The 22726-nt window shown below is 43.1% G+C and overlaps 2 protein-coding genes across 2 annotated transcripts; both read right to left on the bottom strand.

Moving 5' to 3' along the window:
* Positions 1-11426: 11426 nt before the first annotated feature.
* Positions 11427-14014, bottom strand: LOC125286696 (solute carrier family 25 member 53-like). The gene is made up of 2 exons (XM_048231928.1): positions 13975-14014; positions 11427-12604 (listed from the first exon to the last, which is right to left on the bottom strand). Exon 2 carries the CDS (start codon positions 12576-12578, stop codon positions 11685-11687), a length of 894 nt encoding a protein of 297 aa, XP_048087885.1. The 5' UTR covers positions 12579-12604; positions 13975-14014; the 3' UTR covers positions 11427-11684.
* Positions 14015-18094: 4080 nt separating this feature from the next.
* LOC125286568 (solute carrier family 25 member 53-like) lies at positions 18095-21125 on the bottom strand. The gene is made up of 2 exons (XM_048231754.1): positions 20934-21125; positions 18095-20461 (listed from the first exon to the last, which is right to left on the bottom strand). The coding sequence occupies exon 2, from the start codon at positions 20421-20423 to the stop codon at positions 19539-19541; it is 885 nt and encodes a 294-aa protein (XP_048087711.1). The 5' UTR covers positions 20424-20461; positions 20934-21125; the 3' UTR covers positions 18095-19538.
* Between the last annotated feature and the right edge of the window lie 1601 nt (positions 21126-22726).

Raw genomic sequence — 22726 nt, 5'->3', positions numbered from 1 at the left:
TGGCTGCTGGAAACAAGAAATGCGGCCGCCATCTTGGACCGGTCATACTCCTCGTTGCGTTGCAGCAGAAGACACAAGATGACAGCACTGTGCAGCATGTTCCTTCTCAAATCGGACCGGATGGGGGATTTACTTTTCACAAGTAAGATTTAACATAACCGTACTATTGGTTGTATTTTGTGAATAGAATATTACCAGAGAGCTGAGAAGGAGCAATCTGTGATATTACTGTATGAAAATCGTAGCCATCTAGCTAGGCTATGTTTACTCGGTGTTCACCCGGCTATGAACTGAGACTTGATAAGTCATATTCCATAACACTGACTTAGATTACAACTGACACAAGAAGGCTATTGTAGAAATAAATCATACTAGATTTGGCCGGCGAATTTTACACAAGTGGCATAGACTAGCCTATTGGGCAATCGCTAGCTAAGCACAGCTAAGTGTGTTGGTGTGTAGCCTGCTGTGTAGTGTGTAGCCTCACTATTTCCTGAATAAAGTAACTTTTCAATAGCTCAACTTCTTTATTTATCAAGTAGCTTAGCCAGACAAGCTACACTTTTCTTGTCATGTGAAATTAGCACAATTTAAAGTAGCTTCCTATGTAGTGAACTAGCCTACTGCTGTGTTTGTGTTAGGCTACTAATACATTTGACTGGGTTGTAGTTTTGTGTAGTGTTTTATTTATGGCAGAGTAACTGATAGTTTAGCTCACTAAAATTTCGAAGTAGCTTGCCCAACACTGTATTATTCACATGTCATTTACCCTAACAAGAATAAGATGCCTCTCAAATTCCTTTTCATTCATTTATTTATTATTTTGTATCTCCAGAACAACTGCCTTGTTCAAGAAGACTGTGAATGAACTGAACGGTCTCCTCACACCCCTGGAACTGAGGAAGGTGCTCTTCATTGCAGTACTGCAGGGCATCTGCTACACTGTGACTGAATGTTTGATTTATGAGCTCCACCTTCATCACCTGCATTCGCCACTCTGTGTCCTATTTTCCCATCGTCTGGTTGACTCAGTCCTCTTTTATGGAGTTTACCCAGTTTACTATGCCATCTTATTTGCCCACCTGCTGTCTGAAGCACTTTTGTTCTCAGCCAAAGTGTACCCAAGCAATTTTAGCAAGGTGGGAACATACAAAATGACATGCACCAGTTGTCGAAATCATAGAACCAACTGCATGACGGTAACTCTGTCTTACTGAGCCTGTGAAGACACACTCCCTGATTCTTTACTGATTGCAATGAACGGGTTGATCTTAGCAGTTTCTAAAATGTTTCTTAATTCCTTTTTATTTAATCTCTTCATTGGGGCTGGAACCTTTCTGTGAACTGTAAATAACAGATGCTGTTGATGAACCCATTGACACTGTACAAGTGACAAGTCACCTTTTGTCTTGAATTGATGAACTGTTACACTTACTATGCCAAACCAATGTCTGTTTTTTAAGGATCAGAAACAAACCTACAAACTTGCACTTTACAATATTTATGGAACTTGTCTAACAAATGCTGTTGATATTGAACCCAGTTACTCCATTTCCTTTATGCCACACCAATGTCTGTTCATCACTTTATTTTTTGATGGCACTGAACTGAAAATGTTAATGGATTTTTTCTGTAAATTTAACTCATTAAAACTTGTATCAAACCAGTTTTTGTCTATGCTGTCAAGCGTGGATTAGTTATGTTCCCAGTTTTTTATATTGGATGTCATCACTTTATAATATATCATATATCAGAATATTCTATTACTGTTAAGCCCACTATGAATATTAAAATACACACAACCATGTTTCCTGTATCATACAGCTTTTCTACTGGGAGGTTTACAACTTATTCTGAGTCAATTTACCCAAGTTTGTCTATGCTGTCAAACATGGATTATGTTCCCAGTTTTGATATCGGACGTCAGGTCACTTTATATCATATATCAGAATATTCTATTACTGTTAAACCCACTATGAATATTAAAATACGCTAAATCATGTCTCCTGTATCATAGCTACATGTATGACCTTTGCAGCAAAAAGAACCGTGTGAGAATCTGTTCGGTATTCAGTGAGATATGATTAATTAAGTGCGCTGACAGCTCATCTCACCGGCCAAACAGATTACACTGAGTGGAGTGGATGACCGGTCCAAGATGGCGGCTCCAAATCTCGTCAGCGCTAGTAAGGAGTAGCGGTCGATGCGGCGTCTATGTATATTATGTCTATGGGCGTGACAGCTTCGAACCCCACGTCACAACGTGCCAGAATTTACCCTCTTATGAATCGTCTCGCTTTATCAACCGTCTCTGATGCAAGCATCATACATGCATGCACCTGAGCAGAGGTGGAGAGAACGGGAGGGAAACAGGGACAAACAGCTCTGGGAACATAGCACAACACATACAGCCGTCACAGTGGTGACAATGTGTGTGAACCATAGCAGCCTATGAGTCGACTGATTTCCTGTTTGAACCTTTCACGTTGTGGCCCATCTGTGTTCATATTTACTCTTGACCTCCCTATGTCCAGATCTGAGCCCTTTGTCATGATCTTTAGAGGTTGCAATGTTACAGAAACAAACATAACAAACATTTAAAATCCTTCAGCTATCTGTTTAGGTGGGCACAAGAAGACAATTCGACATACACACGCCCACCTCAAGCTCTGGTTAGCCATGCCGGCTAGTTCACAGAACGGTTGTGGGTGGGTCGCAGAGCTTGTGTTAAAGAAAAAAAAAAGTATCGCCCATTTAAAATTTATTTTGATAGACTTTATTTATGCCAGTCATTACCATGGACATACGTAGACAATGTTTTAAGTGACAGGTCATGTTAGGGTGCGATCGGGCAGGAAGCGATTTACCGCTTATAAAACGCGAGGTGGACTAAGTTTTCATAAAAACATGGGCGTTTTTCTGCTTGGAGTTTAACTTTTTTCCATCCGTGGTGCTCACACAGAAAGCACCTGGGCCATCACCACTCCATCCCTGGGCATGGCCGGGAACACCATGGCAGAGTATTCATGTCGATTTTTTCCCCTGGTCCTTTCCAAGGTCATATGTTCATGGTGGTCGTGGACGCCCACTCCAAATGGCCTGAAGTGGACAACATTACGATTCCATTGTCCTTGGCTACATTTAGCCCATCCACTGATAAATGTGAACTGTGGTTATCCAGGAGCAGGCCCCACACTTTGGCAATGAAGGCGTGTGGCAGCCAATCCACCAGAGCTTCGTCGGCAGCAGCTTCCACCGGGGGTGCAGGCTAAATAAAGTACCTATAAGGGACCAAAGCCAACAATCCCAGGTTTCATCCATAAAGACCCAAGTGAATTTGCACGGCTTAAACTAGCACTAGAGAACCTTCTGCCTGTTTCCAGTACTAAGCTTTTCAAGTACCAGATCTTGGTAGATCACTTGCTGCTTGAAGAAGCCTTAGTGGCAGATTCTTATCTCCACTCACCCACTCCCTACAGCCATACTGTGGCCGCCTTGAACGAGAAATATGGGAAACCCCATCAGCTTGCCCTGAGTAAGATAGCTGCAGTCATGGATGCTCCCGATGTGTGCCGTGGAGTTTTTGCCTCCTTTGAAAGGTTTGCACTCCAAATCAGTGCTCTGTTGGGCATGCTAAAGACTCTGGGTCCCGATGGTGAAGCTGAACTCCAATGTGGATCGCACGTGTCCCGCCTACTCAGCAAACTACCTGCAGAACTTAGGGCAACCTTCAGGCGTCAGGTCGGCTATAGACCTGGCAACATCAACACCCTTGCCGACCTTTCAGAGTGGCTTCAGCACGAAGTCTGATGTCAGGACCCAGAGGGGGTGTTCGGCAGCAAGGGTGAAAAGGATCAACCATCTCAGAAGACAGATCAAGGAAGCAATCCAGATCAAGTAAGTCAGCTACCATTCTACATAGTGGGAAGGAATCTTCCACTGATACAGCAGCAGAGTCAAGCCCCAAGTCACTAACAGAGCCTAAGAGGAAGGGCAAATTCAAGCCATACTGTCCTTACTGTGACAGCGATGAGCATTTTCTGAGTAAGTGTTCAAGATTCCAGAGTCTGTCCACTGAACCGAGAATCCAGTGGATGAAGAAACCATGTGGCATTTGCCAGAATATTCACCTCCAGGTATTGCATGAGGTGAACCAAAGGCTACCAAAGAAAGTTGTTGCTGAAGTCAGCTCCGCAACAGAGACGCTGTATCTGGATCAACCCAGAGACAGCCAAAGAGTTCTGCTGAAGGTCATCCGGGTACTGCTGCATCATGGTGACCGCACGGTAGACACATATGCAGTCCTTGAGGATGGTTCTGAGCGAACCATCCTTCTCTCAGCAGCTGCAGGGAAGTTTGGACTGCAGGGTAGTCCAGAAGATCTGTCTTTGAGGACTATAAGGCAGGATATTCAGACCATCCATGGATCGTGCGTATCCTTCACCATTTCGTCAGCAGCATGGCCCAAGAGACGCTTTCGGATAAAGCAAGCCTTCACAGCCAAGGCCTTTGGACTGGCAGAACACTCTTACCCAACAGAGACTTTGAGGAAGAAACATTTGCAGCATGTTCCAATTCCCTCATTTGACCATGCTAGTCCTCTACTGCTAATCGGTGCAGATCATCCACACCTCATAATGCCGATCGAGCCTGTGAGGCTTGGACCTCCAGGAGGGCCAGCAGCTGTCAAAACCAGGCTGGGTTGGGTACTGCAAGGTCCTGCAAGAGTCCTGGAACAAAGGCTACAACCACAGCAGTGCCTGTGGATTAGGGGTGTAACGGTACACAGAAGTCACGGTTCGGTACGAGTTCGGTACAATGGAGGGAAAAGCAAAACAAAAATGCAGAAAGCATTTTTTTTTTTTTTTTGTGCATGTCTCAGGCTGTACCACCTAGTGTCATACAGTCTCTTCCCTGAGCTATCTGCAACAGCCTGAAGTGTGTAAGATGTAGGCTAAACAGTACAATAAGTACCCAGACTCGTGTAACTTGTAAACAAAATAAGACAATCAGCTATAAAACTGAAAATAGGCCTACAGCATCTCTGATTTCTGAAAGTGCAAATTAGATAGAATAGAATAATGATTTTTAAAAATCCACTTAAGCAAGACATTCAACATCCGTGTTTAGTTGAATATGGAAGGGTCTACAATTTGCCTCAGTATTTTTCAGTGTGTGTACAGTAATAATCTAGCCTACTAACTGTGAAAATATCACACTATTTTGCCTTCTTTTAAAAAACGAAATTGCTCCTTTCATTTCATAAACAGACTACAACTAGAAGTCACGTGACTTTGCATGGTTTGTTTATTAGCCAGGTTAGCGTTGACACTTTCTGTTACTGTCCATGCACTTAACACTACCAGCTCCTCATGTGAGAAGTTACAAGTTACCCCAACATAAAGGTAATTACCAAGCGATTTACATAGCTTTCTGTCATTACGAAATCATTTAATTTAAGCCATGTTTTGGCCCTATTTGTATGTGTATCCAAAGGCTTGTGAAGCGCAGGGGAAGTTTTTTTTCTCGTTTCAGTGATTGGTAACGTTAGCCTATCATCTGGGTGTTGGCTTTGAATATGTGTACCATGTTATATTTCCACTCACATACCCAACAACTGCTGAACAACGCTGACACACAGTTTCATCTTATCCACCACTCTCTCGCTCACCTGTAACTGTAACTGAAGTTCTCAAACTTGCGATCTTAAAGAGACCAGCGGATCCTCTAACTCTTGTGGGTCGCCACCTTAGTGCTGCTATCTCTGACTGACTGACTCCACCGACTACCTGACAAAAAAAAAACATAGGCGCCAATCAGAGCTTCAGAGCTAAGGCGAGGCTACAGATTAGCGTTAGGTGTCGCTAAAGAACTCCCGTAACTCTCGTACGGTAGGCTACTTAACAGTAATTGCGCATGACATTAATTACAGTTTTTTCTGATTGCTTAAGCACATTTTTTGTAACTATGGCTTTTTTTGCAAAACTCTACACACAAATGGCAAAACCTCTCACCCAATCAGCAAAACATTGTAGTTCTCTTGCAAAAGCTAACACACCTTGCTTAACTCTTCACACCTTCGTAAAAATGGTGTTTTCGTATCTAACAGTAAACACAAGCCATCACAATAGTAAGCACACAATGTGCCAACAACACACTGATGGTATGAATAAAAACACATCTGGCTTTTTGCTTTCTCTGTGCACAAGGTAGACTATGTCAGTTTGAGGTCATACTTTTGTCATAGTTCTGTAAACATACAGGGATCCCAACTTCAAGTACTAGTGTTAATTTACACACATCAAAACAAACACAAGTGTGTTTTTCCAAGTCAAAACACAAAATAGCATTTCACTGAGACATAACAAATCAGTCTACATCGGGTCGTCTCTCTCAAAATTCTGTCTACATCACATGCAATGTCCTAGTCCAAGGCACCGGGAAAAATATATTCTGGAATGACGTATCCAGGCCTGACATGACAATATCCCCACATGTAGACTGTTTTTTTGTCTGTTTTTTTCTCTTCTCACTCTTCCTGCTCACTCCATCGTACCCATTGTACATTACCTGTGGCTTATTTATAGTGCTTAGGCTGATTGCAAAGTGAACTAATTATCTAAAACAGTTTTCACATGAGAAAGTGTGCCAGAGAGTTGGCAAAATAGTGTAAATAATAGCCATTATTGCCTACAGTTGTGCAAAGTGTGTGTTACAAAATTGCAAACTGAGTGCAAAGCAGTGTTTGTGCTTTTAGTTTTGCGAACTCAGTGAGTGGTTTTGCCATTTGTGTGTAGAGTTTTGCAAAAAAAGCCATAGTTACAAAAAATGTGTTTAAGCATTCAGAAAAAACTGTAATCCGCACACCAGTTTTATGTATTTTTATACCGTGTATTCTCCGTGTAAATTTATGCACCGAACCGTGACGCCCGTACTGTTTTGGTTCAATACGAATACATGAACCGTTACACCCATACTGTGGATGTCAATGGATCCCCTCACAGCTGAATTATAGAGGAACGTGGAGAAGCTATGGCAGCTAGATGTGCTGCCACCACACAATGCCAAGCTGGTCACACGATCAAGAGAGGACCAGGATGCAATTAAGCTCCTGGAGAGCAAGACCGTGCGGGTGGACATTGCAGGAGTTCTCCGCTATGCCACACCGCTGTTGAGAAGAAAGAACATGCCTAGTCTTCAAGCCAAGGTTGATGTGGTGATGCCTCAGCTCCGAAGTACAGAAAGGCGGATGGCTAAGACTCCTGAGAGGGCTCAAATATACAACGCTAAAGTCCAGAAGCTGGTTGATGCAGGCTATGTGGTGAAGCTCCATGATGAGGACCTTGAGCAAGACAGGGAGTCATGGTTCATACCCCACCACATGGTTGAGCACAATGGCAAGCATCGAATTGTGTTCAATTGCTCATTCCAGCACAAGGGTGTGTCGCTCAATGTGCTCAAAAAGCACACCCACAACACACATATCTGACTTTCTCCAACTTTTGCACATCTCCATAGAACTTTTTATTATTTTGGATTTCTCCTCCATCTATCTACCCATGTCCTTGATTGCCTAGCCTTTCTGCCACCCCCCCCACCCCACCCCCATCCCCAAGACACACACAAAAAACACACACACTTACATCATCACTGTCATCACCTCACATACATACAGCACACTGCTTGCTACAGTAAGCCTCCTCTACATACTTGCTGCACACTGCCCCCCCCCTCCCTACATACACAGCACATTGTCTTCTCCAACACACATCCTGTACATACTTGCAGTACACTGCCCCCCCCTCTCCCCTACATACACAGCACATTATTTCATCAGGAAGCTTCTCCAACACACATCCCCAACATACTTACAGCACACTGCCCCCCCCAATGAGATGCTGCTTCCTGGACCGACGCTGGGCCCCTCATTGTTGGGAGTGCTACTCCGTTTCCGTGAGCACGCCATCGGTATCAGCGGGGACATAAACGGTATGTTCCACCAGGTGCGTCTTCTTCCAGAGGACAGGCCTCTACTTCACTTTGTGTGGCGAAAAGGGAAGACTGACTGCACACCTACCATCTACGAGTGGCAAGTCTTGCCTTTTGGAACTACCTGCAGTCCCTGCTGTGCCACGTTTGCACTACAGAGGCACATGGATAACAAAGGGAAACAGAGGAAGATGTGAGGATGTCTGTCGAAAGGTGTTTTTACGTGGACAACTGTCTCCAAAGCACACCCACTGAGGGCGAAGCAAAACACCTCATTGACAAACTGCTAGCTGTGCTGGCACTTGGCTTGTTAAAAACATTATCTGCTCATCCCTCCCTGCCTCCTTCGACCCCCTCCAATTTGCTTACAGAGCCAACAGGTCTACAGAGGATGCCATCTCAAACCTCATGCACACCACCTTAACTCACCTGGAGGAGGGGAATGGGAGTTATGTGAGGATGCTGTTCATTGACTTTAGTTCAGCATTGAACACGATAGTACCTCTCACCTTGGTCACAAAGATGAAGGCCTTAGGACTGAACACCACCCTGTGTCACTGGATATTTGACTTTCTCACCAACCGTTCACAAGTGGTTAGAGTGGGGGGTCTGACATCTGACACATTAACCATCAGCACTGGTGCTCCCCAAGGCTATGTTTTGAGTCCACTGCTGTACATCATCTACACACATGTCTGCAAAGCCAACAGTAGTCATACCTCCATCATCAAGTTTGCAGATGACACAGTGATCTTGGGCCTGATTAGTAACAACAATGAACAGCTCTACTTGGATCAGGTTGATGAGGTGACACAGTGGTGTCAATCTAACAGCTTGACACTGAATGTCAATAAAACCAAGGAAATGGTAGTGGATTACAGAAGGCAGCAGCAGAACTACAGTTACACCCCACTAATGATCAGCGGGCAACCTGTAGAGAGAGTCACAAGTTTTAAATACCTTGGTGTCCACATTACTGAAGACTTAACATGGACTGTTAACACTCAATATGTTCTGAAGAAGTCCAGACAACGACTCTACTTCCTTCGTCAGCTAAGGAAAAATGTAAAGTTTCTACATCCATCATGAAGGCCTTCTACACTTCAGCGGTTGAGAGTGTTCTAACTGGTAGCATCATCACCTGGTATGGGAACTCCACAGTTAGAGATTGTAGTACTCTGCAGAGAGTAGTGCGCTCAGCTGAACGTACTATAAGAACTCAACTCCCTGCTCTACAAGATATCTATTCCAGAAGAGTACTCCTAAGAGCCCAAAAGATTCTAAAGGACTCTTCTCATCCTAACAATGGATTATTCCTACCACTGAAATCAAGAAGACGCCTATGTAGTCACAAAGCCAGAACTGAGAGACTCAGGAGAAGTTTTTATCCCCAGGCCATCCAAACTCTGAACTCACACTATACTGACTTTGCACTCATTCACTCCTCAGCACTCATGACCCCCCCCCCACACACACACACACACACACACACACACACACCTACATGACTTTTAGCACTTTTACATACCTCTCCCTATGCTACAGACCTTTTATTTAATTTCTTATTTCATCACACGTCAAAACACACACACACACACATATCTGACTTTCTCCAACTTTTGCACATCTCCATAGAACTTTTTATTTATTATTTTGGATTTCTCCTCCATCTATCTACCCATGTCCTTGATTGCCTAGCCTTTCTGCCACCCCCCACCCCCATCCCCAAGACACACACAAAAAAACACACACAGTTACATCATCACTGTCATCACCTCACATACATACAGCACACTGCTTGCTACAGTAAGCCTCCTCTACATACTTGCTGCACACTGCCCCCCCCCTCCCTACATACACAGCACATTGTCTTCTCCAACACACATCCTCTACATACTTACAGCACACTGCCCCCACCTACCCACACACACACACTACACACACACACACACACACAGTCACTGCTCCACTCCCCTCCCGCCCACACACACATCTTCACTGTCATCACTCACATACATCATACATACAGTACTCTGCTTGCAATAGTAAGTCCCTTCACCATACTTGCAGTACACTGCCCCCCCTACATACACAGCACATTATTTCATCAGGAAGCTTCTCCAACACACATCCCCAACATACTTACAGCACACTGCCCCCCAATACACACAGCACATTGTCTCATGAGGAAGCTTCTCCAACACACATATTGCACACTGCCCTCTCCCCCCACATACACAGCACACTATCCCATCTCCCTTGTCATCCCCCCAACACACACACCAAGACCCCTGGCAGTTGGGTTAGCCCCTTGAGCCGTGGATCTGCCCAAGGTTTCTTCCTTGGTAAGGGAGTTTTCCTTGCCCCTGTTGCTCTTGGTGCTCCTTGGTGCCCCCAATCCCAATCCTCCCCCCACCTTTCTTATGCAGCCCTTGCCACTTAATCTACTAAAACCCTCTTCTACTGCACTTTTTACCCCCTATAAATGCACAAATAAGCTGACACCAGACATAATTTCACTGCATTTCTTACTTCCAGTAACTATATGCATGTGACAATAAACTTCCTTGTATCCATGTATCCTCTCGTGTGTGCAATAATCCAGTTTGACATTGTTAATAAAATATGAAATAAATAAATAAATGAAATATGAAATGAATAAATAAAAGATTGAATATAAATACCATATATGTCTATATAGACATATATTGAAATATTGACATTATATATCATTGACATTGCATACGATCTTGCAATGCACCATTAAATAAATAAATACGTTGGCACTGACATGGGATACAATAATATTAACAATAAAATATGGCCATATCATAACACTTTATTTTAAGGAACCTGTATATGTGCTAGCCATTAATAGTGAATAAGGTCTATCATTGTTAGTTAAGTGACTTTAAATAGACAGAGGAAAGCAAAACTACCAAGAAATTATCTATTTTATTATTTGGAATATATGTATGGTGTTGCTGGGGCCTTTGGTTGAGTTTTGAGTGACATGCACATTGTGAGATGAATACTACAGTACAGGATGTGAATGTGTATGTGCTTGTGTAGGTTAGTTTCTGTTTGTATGTGCATTTTCAGATACTCAACCACAAAAGCATTTATATTTCTAACATACATTTTGTGAAAAGAATACCATAATACAGGATATGAAAGTGTAGGACATTATTGTTTGTAACCTGATTGTTTGTTTTCATGTAATAACAAAGGGTAGAGGGACAGAGTAGAGGCAGTTTTTAGTCTTTATTACAGGGTGTGTGAATGTGCACCTGCATTTGTCGTTAAGTAATGTGCATAGTTGAGTGTGTGTTTCTGCGTGTGTGAGAGAGTGTTTGTGTCTGGTTGCACTTTCAGATTAATGCACATACACACAAATACCAAAAAACACTGCAGATGTCAGCTGGTGCGATGGAACATTAAGGTGACCAGAACTCTCCATCCTTCCACATACATTTTTATTTAGTACTTTTTACATATTTTTATTATCTATTCTTAAGGCTATTTATTTTAAAGGTTTACTCCCATGATAACAGAAAACACTGTGGATGGATGCACATTTGGATGCTGTGGATGGATGCACACAGTGCCACAGTATGGATGGTGTGTCTTGGGCTGCGTCTACCCCTCCAACAGGTACACTGGTCTGCTTCTCTCCCACCAGGTGTGGTTTTGTCTCAGCCGGACGAGCTTCTCTCCAGGCGGTCGTAGATGGCCGTGGTGATGCCCCAGCTGACGCAAGAGCGCAGGATGACCAGTGAGCCTCCGCGGTACAGCAGCGCTACGCTCCGCTGACGAGCCGCCCAAAGCTTGCGGGCACTCTTCTTCAGCCCGCCCCTGGCATCCTCTTGCCCCACGCCAGCCTGCATGTTGGCCACCAGCACCGAGAGTGGGTAAAGTGGCAGGCTGATGATCAGGGAGTTGACCATACCCGAGGTGAACGAGGAAGCCGTGGGGGAGAGACCCTGCTGGTGCAAGGCATCTCTCACTGGGTTTTTCAGACCAAAGTAGATGCCGCTGCCCAGGGCATTGCGGGCAACAATGGGCAGCAGGGCTCGGTAGAACCCTAGGGCAAGGGGCTCAGAGCTCAAACGCACCAGGACGCTCCACTGGGTTGGGAGGCGGTGGTCATTTTTGCCGTTCTGAAGCACGTTCTGCACACGTTCAAGCGGGGTGAATACCAGAGCTTCCACCACGCCAGTACCCACACCTGCCACAGCCTGGAGCAGTGGCCTGGGGAGGTGCTCTGGGACCAGGTTAGAGGAACGACGTTGTAGGGTGTCCTGAATGCCGAATAACAATGTGCCTTGGAGTGTCCGGACTAAAAGCGGAGGAGCAACGCCACGGTAAAGCTTGCGCAACCCCTCCCCATAGAGTTGAGCCACAGCCTCTCGTACAAGCGTGTTGTGCAGCTGTTGGCGGAAGACAATCTTGTATAGCGGGAATGTTGCGATGGTTGTTAGGGTAGTGGATACAAGGCTGGCTGTACCGCCGTGCAGGTAACTATGGAAACTTGTCACGGGATACGTGTCGGTGGCAGCATCACCATCATTCACAGTATCCTGCCCCATCTCTGACTGTAGATGACGCTGCACTCCTGAAAAGGCAGGGATGGGTACACAACCAAGTCAGTTATTATAAAAAAAATACACTGGGACAGAACAAACAAAAGCAGACCAGCAAGAAAATTTGAATTAAATCTGTCATTTTCAAGTTTCCCACATTTTGGTATGTTTGTTGCCCTTCTGTGCGCTTCTCTCATCTTCACAAATGAACTCTGGATCTCATTCATAGTGACCATTGGGTTCTTGGTTACCTGTCTGGCCAAAGCCCTTCGTCCCCAAATACTCAGTTTGGCTGAGCGGAAGACTGTTGGTTGTTCCAAATCTTTTCCAGTTGAGAATGATGGAGGCTACCTTGCTCTTGGACACTTTCAATGTTGCAGAAATGTTCTTGTACCCTTCCCCAGATCTGTGTCTTGACACAATCCTGTCTCTTAGGTTTATGGACAATTCTCTCGACCTCATGGCTTGGTTTCTGACATACACCATGAACTGTGAGTCTGTGAGACCTACATAGACAGATGTGTGCCTCTCCTAATAATGTCCAATGAATTCATTTATGCACATGTGGACTCCAATCAAGTTGTAGAAGCATCTCAAGGACCATTGAAAGAAGTAGGATGCACCAGAGCTCAATTAATAACAAAGGGTCTGAATACTTGGGATACATGGGATATTTCAGTCTTTATTTATTATACATTTATACAATACTCCAAACACCTGTTGTTTGTGGAGTAAACTGCAAGTTTGTGAGATATTCCAACGGAAGTAATGAGAATATGATAAGCCAAGAGCCAAAGCATCCAGGATGAAAACACTCATACACAATGAAAAAATGAAAAATAATAATTTCACAAATTTCTATATATGACTCAAACCAAAAGCATTTTTATTCACTGCAAAATTGCGACAGTGCTTAAATAATTTGTGATTATCTAACTCTAGCAAGATAACAAGTGCAGAATCAAACGTAGAAAGAACGGATTTGGGTTTTGCGATAATGAAATCTACTGTAGCCTGCAAACTATTCAACGTTATCTACCATGTCCGTTCTGCCTCTACCTCGTCCTACTTCGGTCGGATAGCCTACCTTACTTCAAAGATTAAATTAAAGAATGTTTATCTTGTTCATTCATATGCTTGCTTGACTCTTGCTTTACGCACGCACAAGCTGCTATCAAATGGCATCTTTATAATCAGCAGGAGTTCACTGGTTATTCAAATAAAATGTAGGGTAAATACTTTCATAATTCTACTGATTATATGACGATTGCCATTAAATTAGGCCTAAGCATGAACTCTGGTGTTTTTACAGCTTGCACGTTATGGTAAAGTTAACGTTGTCAGTGTGCTGTGTTTTTGCGTAAAGGTGTTTATATTACTTTAAGACAAATTAAAAAGTTACCTTCAACTCTGACGGTGAATTTTCCATGCAAAGCGCTGCAAACACGCACAATGAACATCGACGCACTAGGAAGTAGACTCCTAGACATACATACAGCGCAGGCCAATCATTTGGCTGTTGCGGGCAGGATGTGAACTGAGTAAGTGAAAATGAAAATAGCCGACACTGATGGTGGCAACATACATCTTCTCGAATCTAAGACTAGACTCGAGTAATCGATAAAAACAATTATGATCGGAGTGACCTGTTAAGCTATTTCCAAATTGTAGGCTATATAGAACCTAAGCCTAGCCTATATCTCCAACAATAAGCCTGAACACACTTCCAGGCCATCCTTAAAAATATTTTCGTTTGCCGTAACCCGACCGACCCTGTCAATTTAGAACCGACCCAAATATTTATTTTTTTCCCCTTTTAGTCCGACCGACTTGCCGGTTGTAAACTTGCGTTAATACCGACCGATTGTTTTTTTTACTCTAAACAACCAATACAAATGCAATAAAATAATATTTCTTTTAGTAGGCCCAAGTATTGTGAATATAAATTGCCTACATGCAAACGTGGCTCACTTTGCGTGGCTCACTTGGCGTCATCTCTACACCATTGGTTTTACGCATGTCACACTATGGCCTACGCTTCGTTTCATTCACACAAACTGATAACGCTTTTACTTGGCACGAAGTTCTGGAAGAACTGTGGCCAGATCTTTTCTCATCCCTTCTCCCCCTAGTCTAGCGGTGACCGTGTCGGAGTATTGAAATTGGTTGTGGTCTATTCAGCATTTCTCGAAATATGGGTCCGCAACATGGAGACTGCTGGTTCGCGGAGTCGTGGAGTGAAATTAGGCCCGATGCTTCATCTGATAATTTGCTGCGCAGGTGATCAAGAAACCGCGGATCGATGAAAAAAGAAAACAAACGTTTCTGCTATCGATGTCATTAAACATGGAGCCCTACAATTAAGTGGTGGTATGAGCATTCATTCAATGCGCGTCTGCGCGAGAGAAACTGAAACTAATCGATAACGTTGGTATCAAAGCTCTGCTTCAACCTGTTGGAAGGCTATTTATTTATTTAACGAAACTTAATAGAACGACGTTGTTTTTTGGAACTTCCTTAGAAACAGAGCAAAGACTGTATAATATACTGTATAGCATTGAGTATTGTATAGTCAAATTTCAATATAACGTGGCCAAGAGCTATTGTAGCCTTCTTTCTGGGTACATGTAGATGAGCCCTATGACCCAAAAGTCTGCCATGACCGGGCCTCAGGTCAAAGAAGTTTGAGAAAGGCTGGACTATATAACCTGCATCAGAATGATGTTTGCAATGGTGCGCCTGAAGGCACGGGTTGAAGACCCAGTCAGTTACGTCACGATATGCACATTTGTGTAAATTCATTCCTACGTAATCACCATGACCAAAATTGAACTTTTTTTTTTACTTTGAATCTTGAAAAAAAAATATATTGACCTACCTACCGACCCATTTTTATTTTTTTTTGGCTGTTACTGCAAACAAAAATATTTTTAAGGATGGCCCCAATGAAGAACATTTATCAACACAATTGCAATGAGTAACCGGAATTTTTTTTTTTTTTTTTTTACTTTTTTTTATTTGAATGTGTGTAGTGTTTACTTTAACTTTAACTTTAACACCTTTAATAATGAGCAAATGGTAAATGGGCCTATATAGGCTTATATTGTGTGAAATGGCTCTCTACTCTACTAGAAGAGATCCTCAAATGTTATACTATATAAAGTTCATACCTCTAGTTCCCTGTACAGTACTAGGCGGTCATCAGAATATACTTATGATGTAAGTATCCCCCACTCCATAAAGACATAAATGGTTATAACACAATAGCCTATCACTCACCACTGTTTGAAATAATCACTTGCAGATCATCACAAACTAAACTTAACAATAAGTCAACTAAAATAAATTATATAGGCCTACGTAACTAGACAGCAGCCTATCACGTAAAGTTAGGATCTGTTCATATTCCCACTAATTGTTGATGGGACATTTAAAGTTGAAAACCGATAAAACAGGGTTTGTTCTTTCCAGGTACTCTGTGGCTTGCTTAGGATGACATTCATTGTCATAACTATTCCACACACATTTGTCTTAACTAATTCACACACTCTGTCATAACTAATCCACACACACATTTACAGTTGGCTGTGGGTGTTGGCATATCTGAAAAGAATGACACAAAATCCGTTACTTGACAGAGACCTGTGGAATATTTTTGCTACATTCCTGTTTTCATACATTTTTTTATCCTTGATTTGTTATAATTTTTATACTCACAGAAATGCCTTATCTTGAAGGGCCATGTTTGGGTAATAATATCTTAAAAATTATTAGCCTACCCAAACTTAGTATGATGGAAGACAGACATGTTCTCAGTATGACTGGACCACTACAAGTTTGTAATGCATGGCCATTCATTTTCCAATCATGGTCACTGCAAGCATGCTTGTGCAAGAAACGATAGCAACTGAGCATTTCTCCATGAGCTGTCATTTTTCCTTACTAAATTAGTCTCAGCAGATATTTGATTGGCTTTTAAGAGAAAACCTTTAGGCCTAGTCCACACGTACCAAACCGATCTTTTTTTCCTCCGTCTTCCCTGGAACCATATCAAGAATATTTGCGTCCAAACGGATCCATCTCAACACGTTACTTAGATCGGTTTGGTACGTGTGGACTGGGCCTAAGTCTGCTTCTGCTTGACTGGAGTGAAAACCTGCAGTCACACTGGCCCCTTGTGGAAGCTTAGCCCTCTCCAAATTCACATTCATTCACCACTGTTACGTTTGTGCCTCATTAAATAGCCGCACTGCTGGAGTGATTTCCATGTTTCAACAGATAGCTTGTTCACCATTTCATTGTATTAAAATCATGATATTCAGAAAACAAATTCAAAATTTTGTCCGAAATGACCTGCTAAAATCTCATTTGTGAGAAGCCTGCAGACGGTAGCATAACGCTGGAAAGTTTCAGGTGGGTTATGAGTGGCATTTTCGGACAGTGCTTCATCTTCTCCTTCTGAGAAATGGTGTTGGTCACTATGACGGCTTCAAAGGCAGCATTGTTAATGCGTGAGATGGCCAGACCCAAGAAAATGCCACAGATCAAAATGGTGTAGACTTCTGTAGTACTAGCTGTTAGTGGAGAGGAAGGGAGAGAGAATATTCATGAGCATTTTCTTTTAAAATTAATTTAGCTAATGCTTTTATCCAAAACTACGTCCAGAGACCAGTAGTAGAGATAGTCCCCCAGGAGCAACTCAGAGTTCAGGCCTCACTCGGGCAGGTGGGCATCAGGTGAGCTGATGTCTGGGATGTGGGTCTCAGCTGACCTGCTCTTCCAGTTGTACTTACATCTCTGGTGGAGACAGACAGCCCTAGATGGCTTCAGTGAAGAACTATGTGCTTTAGAGTGTCTACAGCAGTAATGGGAAAGGTACCGTGGGATTAAGCCAGTTCTAGACTGAAAGCTCTTTTTGAGTTGAGATCTTCACTGAAATTCTCATTTAATCTAGGACTACACTTAATCTATGTCCAGGAAACTAGCCCTTAGAATGCCTCACTCCTCAATACCATCACTTGACAGGTGAGGCAACTTAATACCATCCCACACGACTGCAGATCAATTTCCATCCCCGAACCTTTCTGAGAGACATGCTGTGGTGCCAGGCCTGTTGTCTTGAGTGATGGACTGTTAGTAGCCTGAAACTTATCAGTCGACACATATTGACACTTGATCCAAAGAGGCCTGCATGTCGTTCCAGTGCCACACTCTATCAACAAATATGAACACAACACATCCAGACTAATTTTCTACATAAATGTAATTTCCGTAATTTCCCAACTAGCCGCAGCTTATACATTGGTTTCGCAAAATTTCTTCAGCTATGAAATAATACACAGGGGTAATTAATATGGTATTAATATGGTTTTGTTTTTTTAACTTGCATAAAACACTGTCCCGCGGTTTATACACAATGCGGCTAATACACAGGAAATTACTGTAGTCATGTAAGGGGTATTAATGAATGTTCATAGTGAAGGTAGCCAGAAGAACAAAGCAATGGATGCAAACTAACAGGATAGTGTTTACAATGGGTGTTTAATATAGTTTCATAATCACTTTAGTATAAAGATATAGCATATGATTTTTGTAAACATAGACCAACGTTTTACACATTCCTGTCATTAAAAGTAAAATAAAATGGTTATATCAAGGCCTAAATTGTATCTGTTTAATTTTATAATAGTAAACACTGACTGAAACTTAAACCCTGAGAAAGAACATTTGTCATTCTTTAACATCCTTTCTGATAGATACTACCTCCAGGTAGAAACATACAAAAATGATGTCCTAAAGTTTGTGGATATTGATAAATGACAGTTGGCTGCCTGTAGTTGGAATCCTACTGCATCCATTTAGATGCTTCCTGCATACACTCACCACAGAACAGAGATAAAGATTAAATAAATTAAGATTATATTAAGATGAAATAAAGCACTTCCAAGATGGAAATATGGCAGTGGTGGTCATGTGGACTCCTGAGTACGTTTAGGGGATTCCTGATTGTCCCACATCAGGTCTGTTTCCCTTATGAATTTTAATAACAAATAAAAACGTTGATATTAAAACACAGAATAACATTCTTCACTGCCGTGGTCAAGACATGCATGACAACAGGATAAGCATGTCAGCAACACAGTGCACCATCTGACGATCCTTGACGGTATATGCAATGAAACCTTCTATTGGATAATGAGGGGCCCAAATAAGGAACAGCAGGACCACACGGCTTATAATTAACCTACACAATGTTTTTTATAGTCATAAAACCATTAGCCATGGAAAGAAAATGGCAAGTTGTGTAATAATCTCTCACATCTATAAATACTGGCTTTGAAAATAAAGGACACTGCCTGGTCAGTCTTTGGTCCAACACACATGCAATGTTAACAATACGCAGATCTCCCAGCTTAAAACTATAGTGTGTTCTTTACACCTGTCCCTTGTTTTTCTCGTTTATAATTGTAGCCATTGATATAGGTGCAATTTCCTATGAAAATGTATGGATAAATAAAATAAAATAAAAACCTCTGCAACCTATGATGCATCTCACGTCCCTCTTATTTCCAACTCTACAGATTCAGGGGATAAATTAGGCTACAGCATAGGTTGCCTTACAGTACATTATGCATATATGTGAACAGAACAGTAACTACAGAGGTATAAGAACAGAGATATACAAGTCCAGAAATGTCCTGACATCCCTGCTGAAGAAGAAGTGCAGAGCTCTGTTGGAGCACCACTGGACACCACCCCCCTCTCTATCTGCTGCACAGGAGAAGAGAGAGAGAGGAAAAGTGACAAAGACAAAGAGCCCAGACAGCCGTCATCACTGGAGTGGTTGCTCCCCCAGGCCGAGCCTGATGTGTTCCTGGTAAGAACTTCTGGTGTGTCTTGGGCTGCGTCCACCCCCCTCCATCAGGTGTGCATCTCTTTGTCTCATCCACCAGGTGTGGTTTTGTCTCACGAGCTTCTCTCCAGGCGGTCGTAGATGGCCGTGGTGATGCCCCAGCTGACGCAGGAGCGCAGGATGACCAGTGAGCCTCCGCGGTACAGCAGCGCTACGCTCCGCTGACGAGCCGCCCATAGCTTGCGGGCACTCGCCTTTAGCCCGCCCCTGGTGTCCTCCTGCCCCACGCCAGCCTGCATGTTGGCCACCAGCACCGAAAGTGGGTAAAGTGGCAGACTGATTACCAGAGAGTTGACCGCACCTGAGGTGAACGATGAGGCCATGGGAGAGAGACCCTGCCGGTCCAAGGCATCCCTCACTGGGTTTTTCAGACCAAAGTAAAGGCCGCTGCCCAGGGCATTGCGGGCAATAATGGGCAGCAGGGCTCGGTAGAACCCGAGGGCAAGCGGCTCAGAGCTCAAACGCACCAGGACGCTCCACTGGGTTGGGAGGCGGCGGTCGTTTCTGCCGTTCTGGAGCACGTTCTGCACACGTTCAAACGGGGTGAATACCAGAGCCTCCACCACGCCAGTTCCCACACCTGCTGCGGCCTGGAGCAGTGGCCTGGGGAGGTGCTCCGGGACCAGGTTAGAGGAACGACGTTGTAGGGTGTCCTGAACGCCGAATAACAATGTGCCTTGGAGTGTCCGGACTAAAAGCGGAGGAGCAACGCCGCGGTAAAGCTTGCGCAACCCCTCCCCATAGAGTTGAGCCACAGCCTCTCGTACAAGCGTATTGTGCAGCTGTTGGCGAAACACTGTCTTGTATAGCGGGAATGTTGCAATAGTTGTCAGCGTGGATACAAGGCTGGATGTACCACCATGCAGGTAACTACGGAAACGTGTCGCGGAACTCGTGTCGGTCGCAGCATCACCATCATTCACAGTTTCCTGTCCCATCTCTGACTGTAGGTGTGAAACTAGATGTCGCTACACTCCTGAAAAGGCAGGGGTACACAACCAATTCAGTAATAGTAAAAATACAGTGAAACAACACAAACAACAACAGACCAGATTAATGAAAATTTGAATTAGGTATGTTATAAATCGCCCAATCTCTGCCGTGGCCACGATTTGATCATCTTGCCCCTGCGCCGATTATTTTTGTTTCCTGTTGACGCCGCCTTTGAGGCCACTAGAACATCTTCATAGCCCACATGGAGCTTGTCAAATGCTATGGCCCATAATCGTTTACATCTTGCTGCTGTGATGTTCAAGCGAAATGCATGCATGCGAGAAACGATAGCTTGCACTTGTTAGCCTATGTTGCAGGTTACACACTGTCTTAAAATGTGCCGACTCCATGTATGCTACTAATCGGCCAAGTATAAAGTCGATGGAAATGTCGCCTATATAGTCTGCTGGAAACTCGAGTTTTGGTTTTAAGATTATCAAAGATGAAAGAGCTACCTGCTTGCCGGTCTTTGAATGAAATGATGCACCATAGGCTACAGGCTAGCCTACTTCAGGACTGTCACAAAAAATCGTATGTCAAAACATATCAGATGTAGATTATCGGTTTTAGCACATTACAATGAAAATGAAAATAGCTGACACTGATTGTGGCCACATAACTGTTAGCCGTCACACCCTGCGCACAGAGATAATCCCGCCTCTTCTAGAATTACCATTGGTGGATTTATACAACGTTTTACTGACGACACCAATTCGTCACTAATCAATCAAACCAATTATGATCGGAGTGCCCTGCTAATTAGCCTATTTTTTTATACACAGGACGAAGCTGATAGGACTATATCTCCAAAAAATAACACTACATGTAGACTCTTAGGATGAAATTCTATAAGCATAAATCAGTTTGATATGTGGAATTGTAGCCTAGCATATGGCCTAGTGAATAGCCTGAATTATTTTTTTTTAACATGGTCTGTAGAACTTTGACCTAACACATTTAATAATGAGCAAATGATAAATGGCGTACTGTATGTATGAGCCTACACTATTCACGTGAAATGGCTGTCTCTACCACTAGTCTTAACTGTCACAACTATCACAGACAAAGTTCTGCTTTCATACAAGACACACAGCTCTAGCAGGGGAACAAGAAACATGCATGACAGACTATTATCTGATATCCATGGATCGAGTTCCTCAAAGGCCTGTCATACTGCGATGATGATTGAATTGCATCTATTATTCCCCGAATGTCATACTAAAGGGGAGATGCATGCTTGTATATAAGTCCCCTTATGTCATACTAAGATTATGCCTCAAGTTCCCCATTTGTGAGTAACCGAAGTTTCAACCAGACATTTTCCCATCTGCTAAAATAATGAGGGGTAGGCCTATCCATCGATCATCTTCTCACAGTAAGATACTACACTCGGATGCACTTCGAAAACTTAAATTGTGTCCTTCCACCATTTCTTCCATACTGCATCTCCTAGCTAGCTTTGTTGATTTGAGTAAAACTGGAAAACATTTGGTTCTTTATCTGGCCATCTGATAATCAGTTTCATTACTGATTTTATTTACATTTTTATTACTAATCTCATTATTGCGTATCATAACTCACATTGATCCTACAATCACTTACAATCAGGGTTGCCAGACTAGCTGCATTTCCATGACCTTTAATGGACAGAGTATTGCGGGAAGCATGTGAATTAACTCAAGAAAAAAAGTTCTGCATGGAAAATATTATTATTGATAAATGGCAACTAAATTTTAAATATGCTACAAATACCTTGATATTGCATGACTATGACCAAATCTCCTGACTTAGAATTGACTAAAACTCCATGATATCCCAGACCCAGAGATGGGCGCACTGAACATCTGGTACTGCAATGTGTAACGTTGCAGGTAGGATCATGTAACCTGGCAATAGCCAGGTGAATTTCGCTCCGCCTAGCTCCACTCATCCATCTGGAACCGATCCATTGAAGTGTTGCTTCAGAAGGCTGGGCCTAATCAAAAAATGCTTGCATATGATTGAATAAGCCACTTGTCCGTCCTCTATTGACGTGCTACTTCAACCACTCACATCGAAGCCAACCCGTGACGCTAATAACAGACTCACGGTCGCTTCTACGCTAGGTCACATCTATGAAACTCCCGCCCTGCGTCCTGATTGGCTAAACCATAAAGTTGGTTGGCGAAATCACTCTCAATGGAAGAGGTCCCAGATGGATGTGAGTGAAGCTAGGCAGAGCTAAGCGGAACGACATTCATCTGGCTAG

Source organism: Alosa alosa, chromosome 21, assembly GCF_017589495.1.
Source record: "Alosa alosa isolate M-15738 ecotype Scorff River chromosome 21, AALO_Geno_1.1, whole genome shotgun sequence".
NCBI classification, from domain to species: domain Eukaryota; kingdom Metazoa; phylum Chordata; class Actinopteri; order Clupeiformes; family Clupeidae; genus Alosa; species Alosa alosa.
The sequence above is the reverse complement of the archived record's forward strand: the minus strand, read 5'-3'. Positions and strand labels throughout refer to the sequence as shown.

Bases quoted from the DNA above. Each gene is read 5' to 3' on its own strand.
- LOC125286696 (XM_048231928.1), bottom strand. From the start codon at position 12,578: ATGGGGCAGGATACTGTGAATGATGGTGATGCTGCCACCGACACGTAT.
- LOC125286568 (XM_048231754.1), bottom strand. From the start codon at position 20,423: ATGGGACAGGAAACTGTGAATGATGGTGATGCTGCGACCGACACGAGT.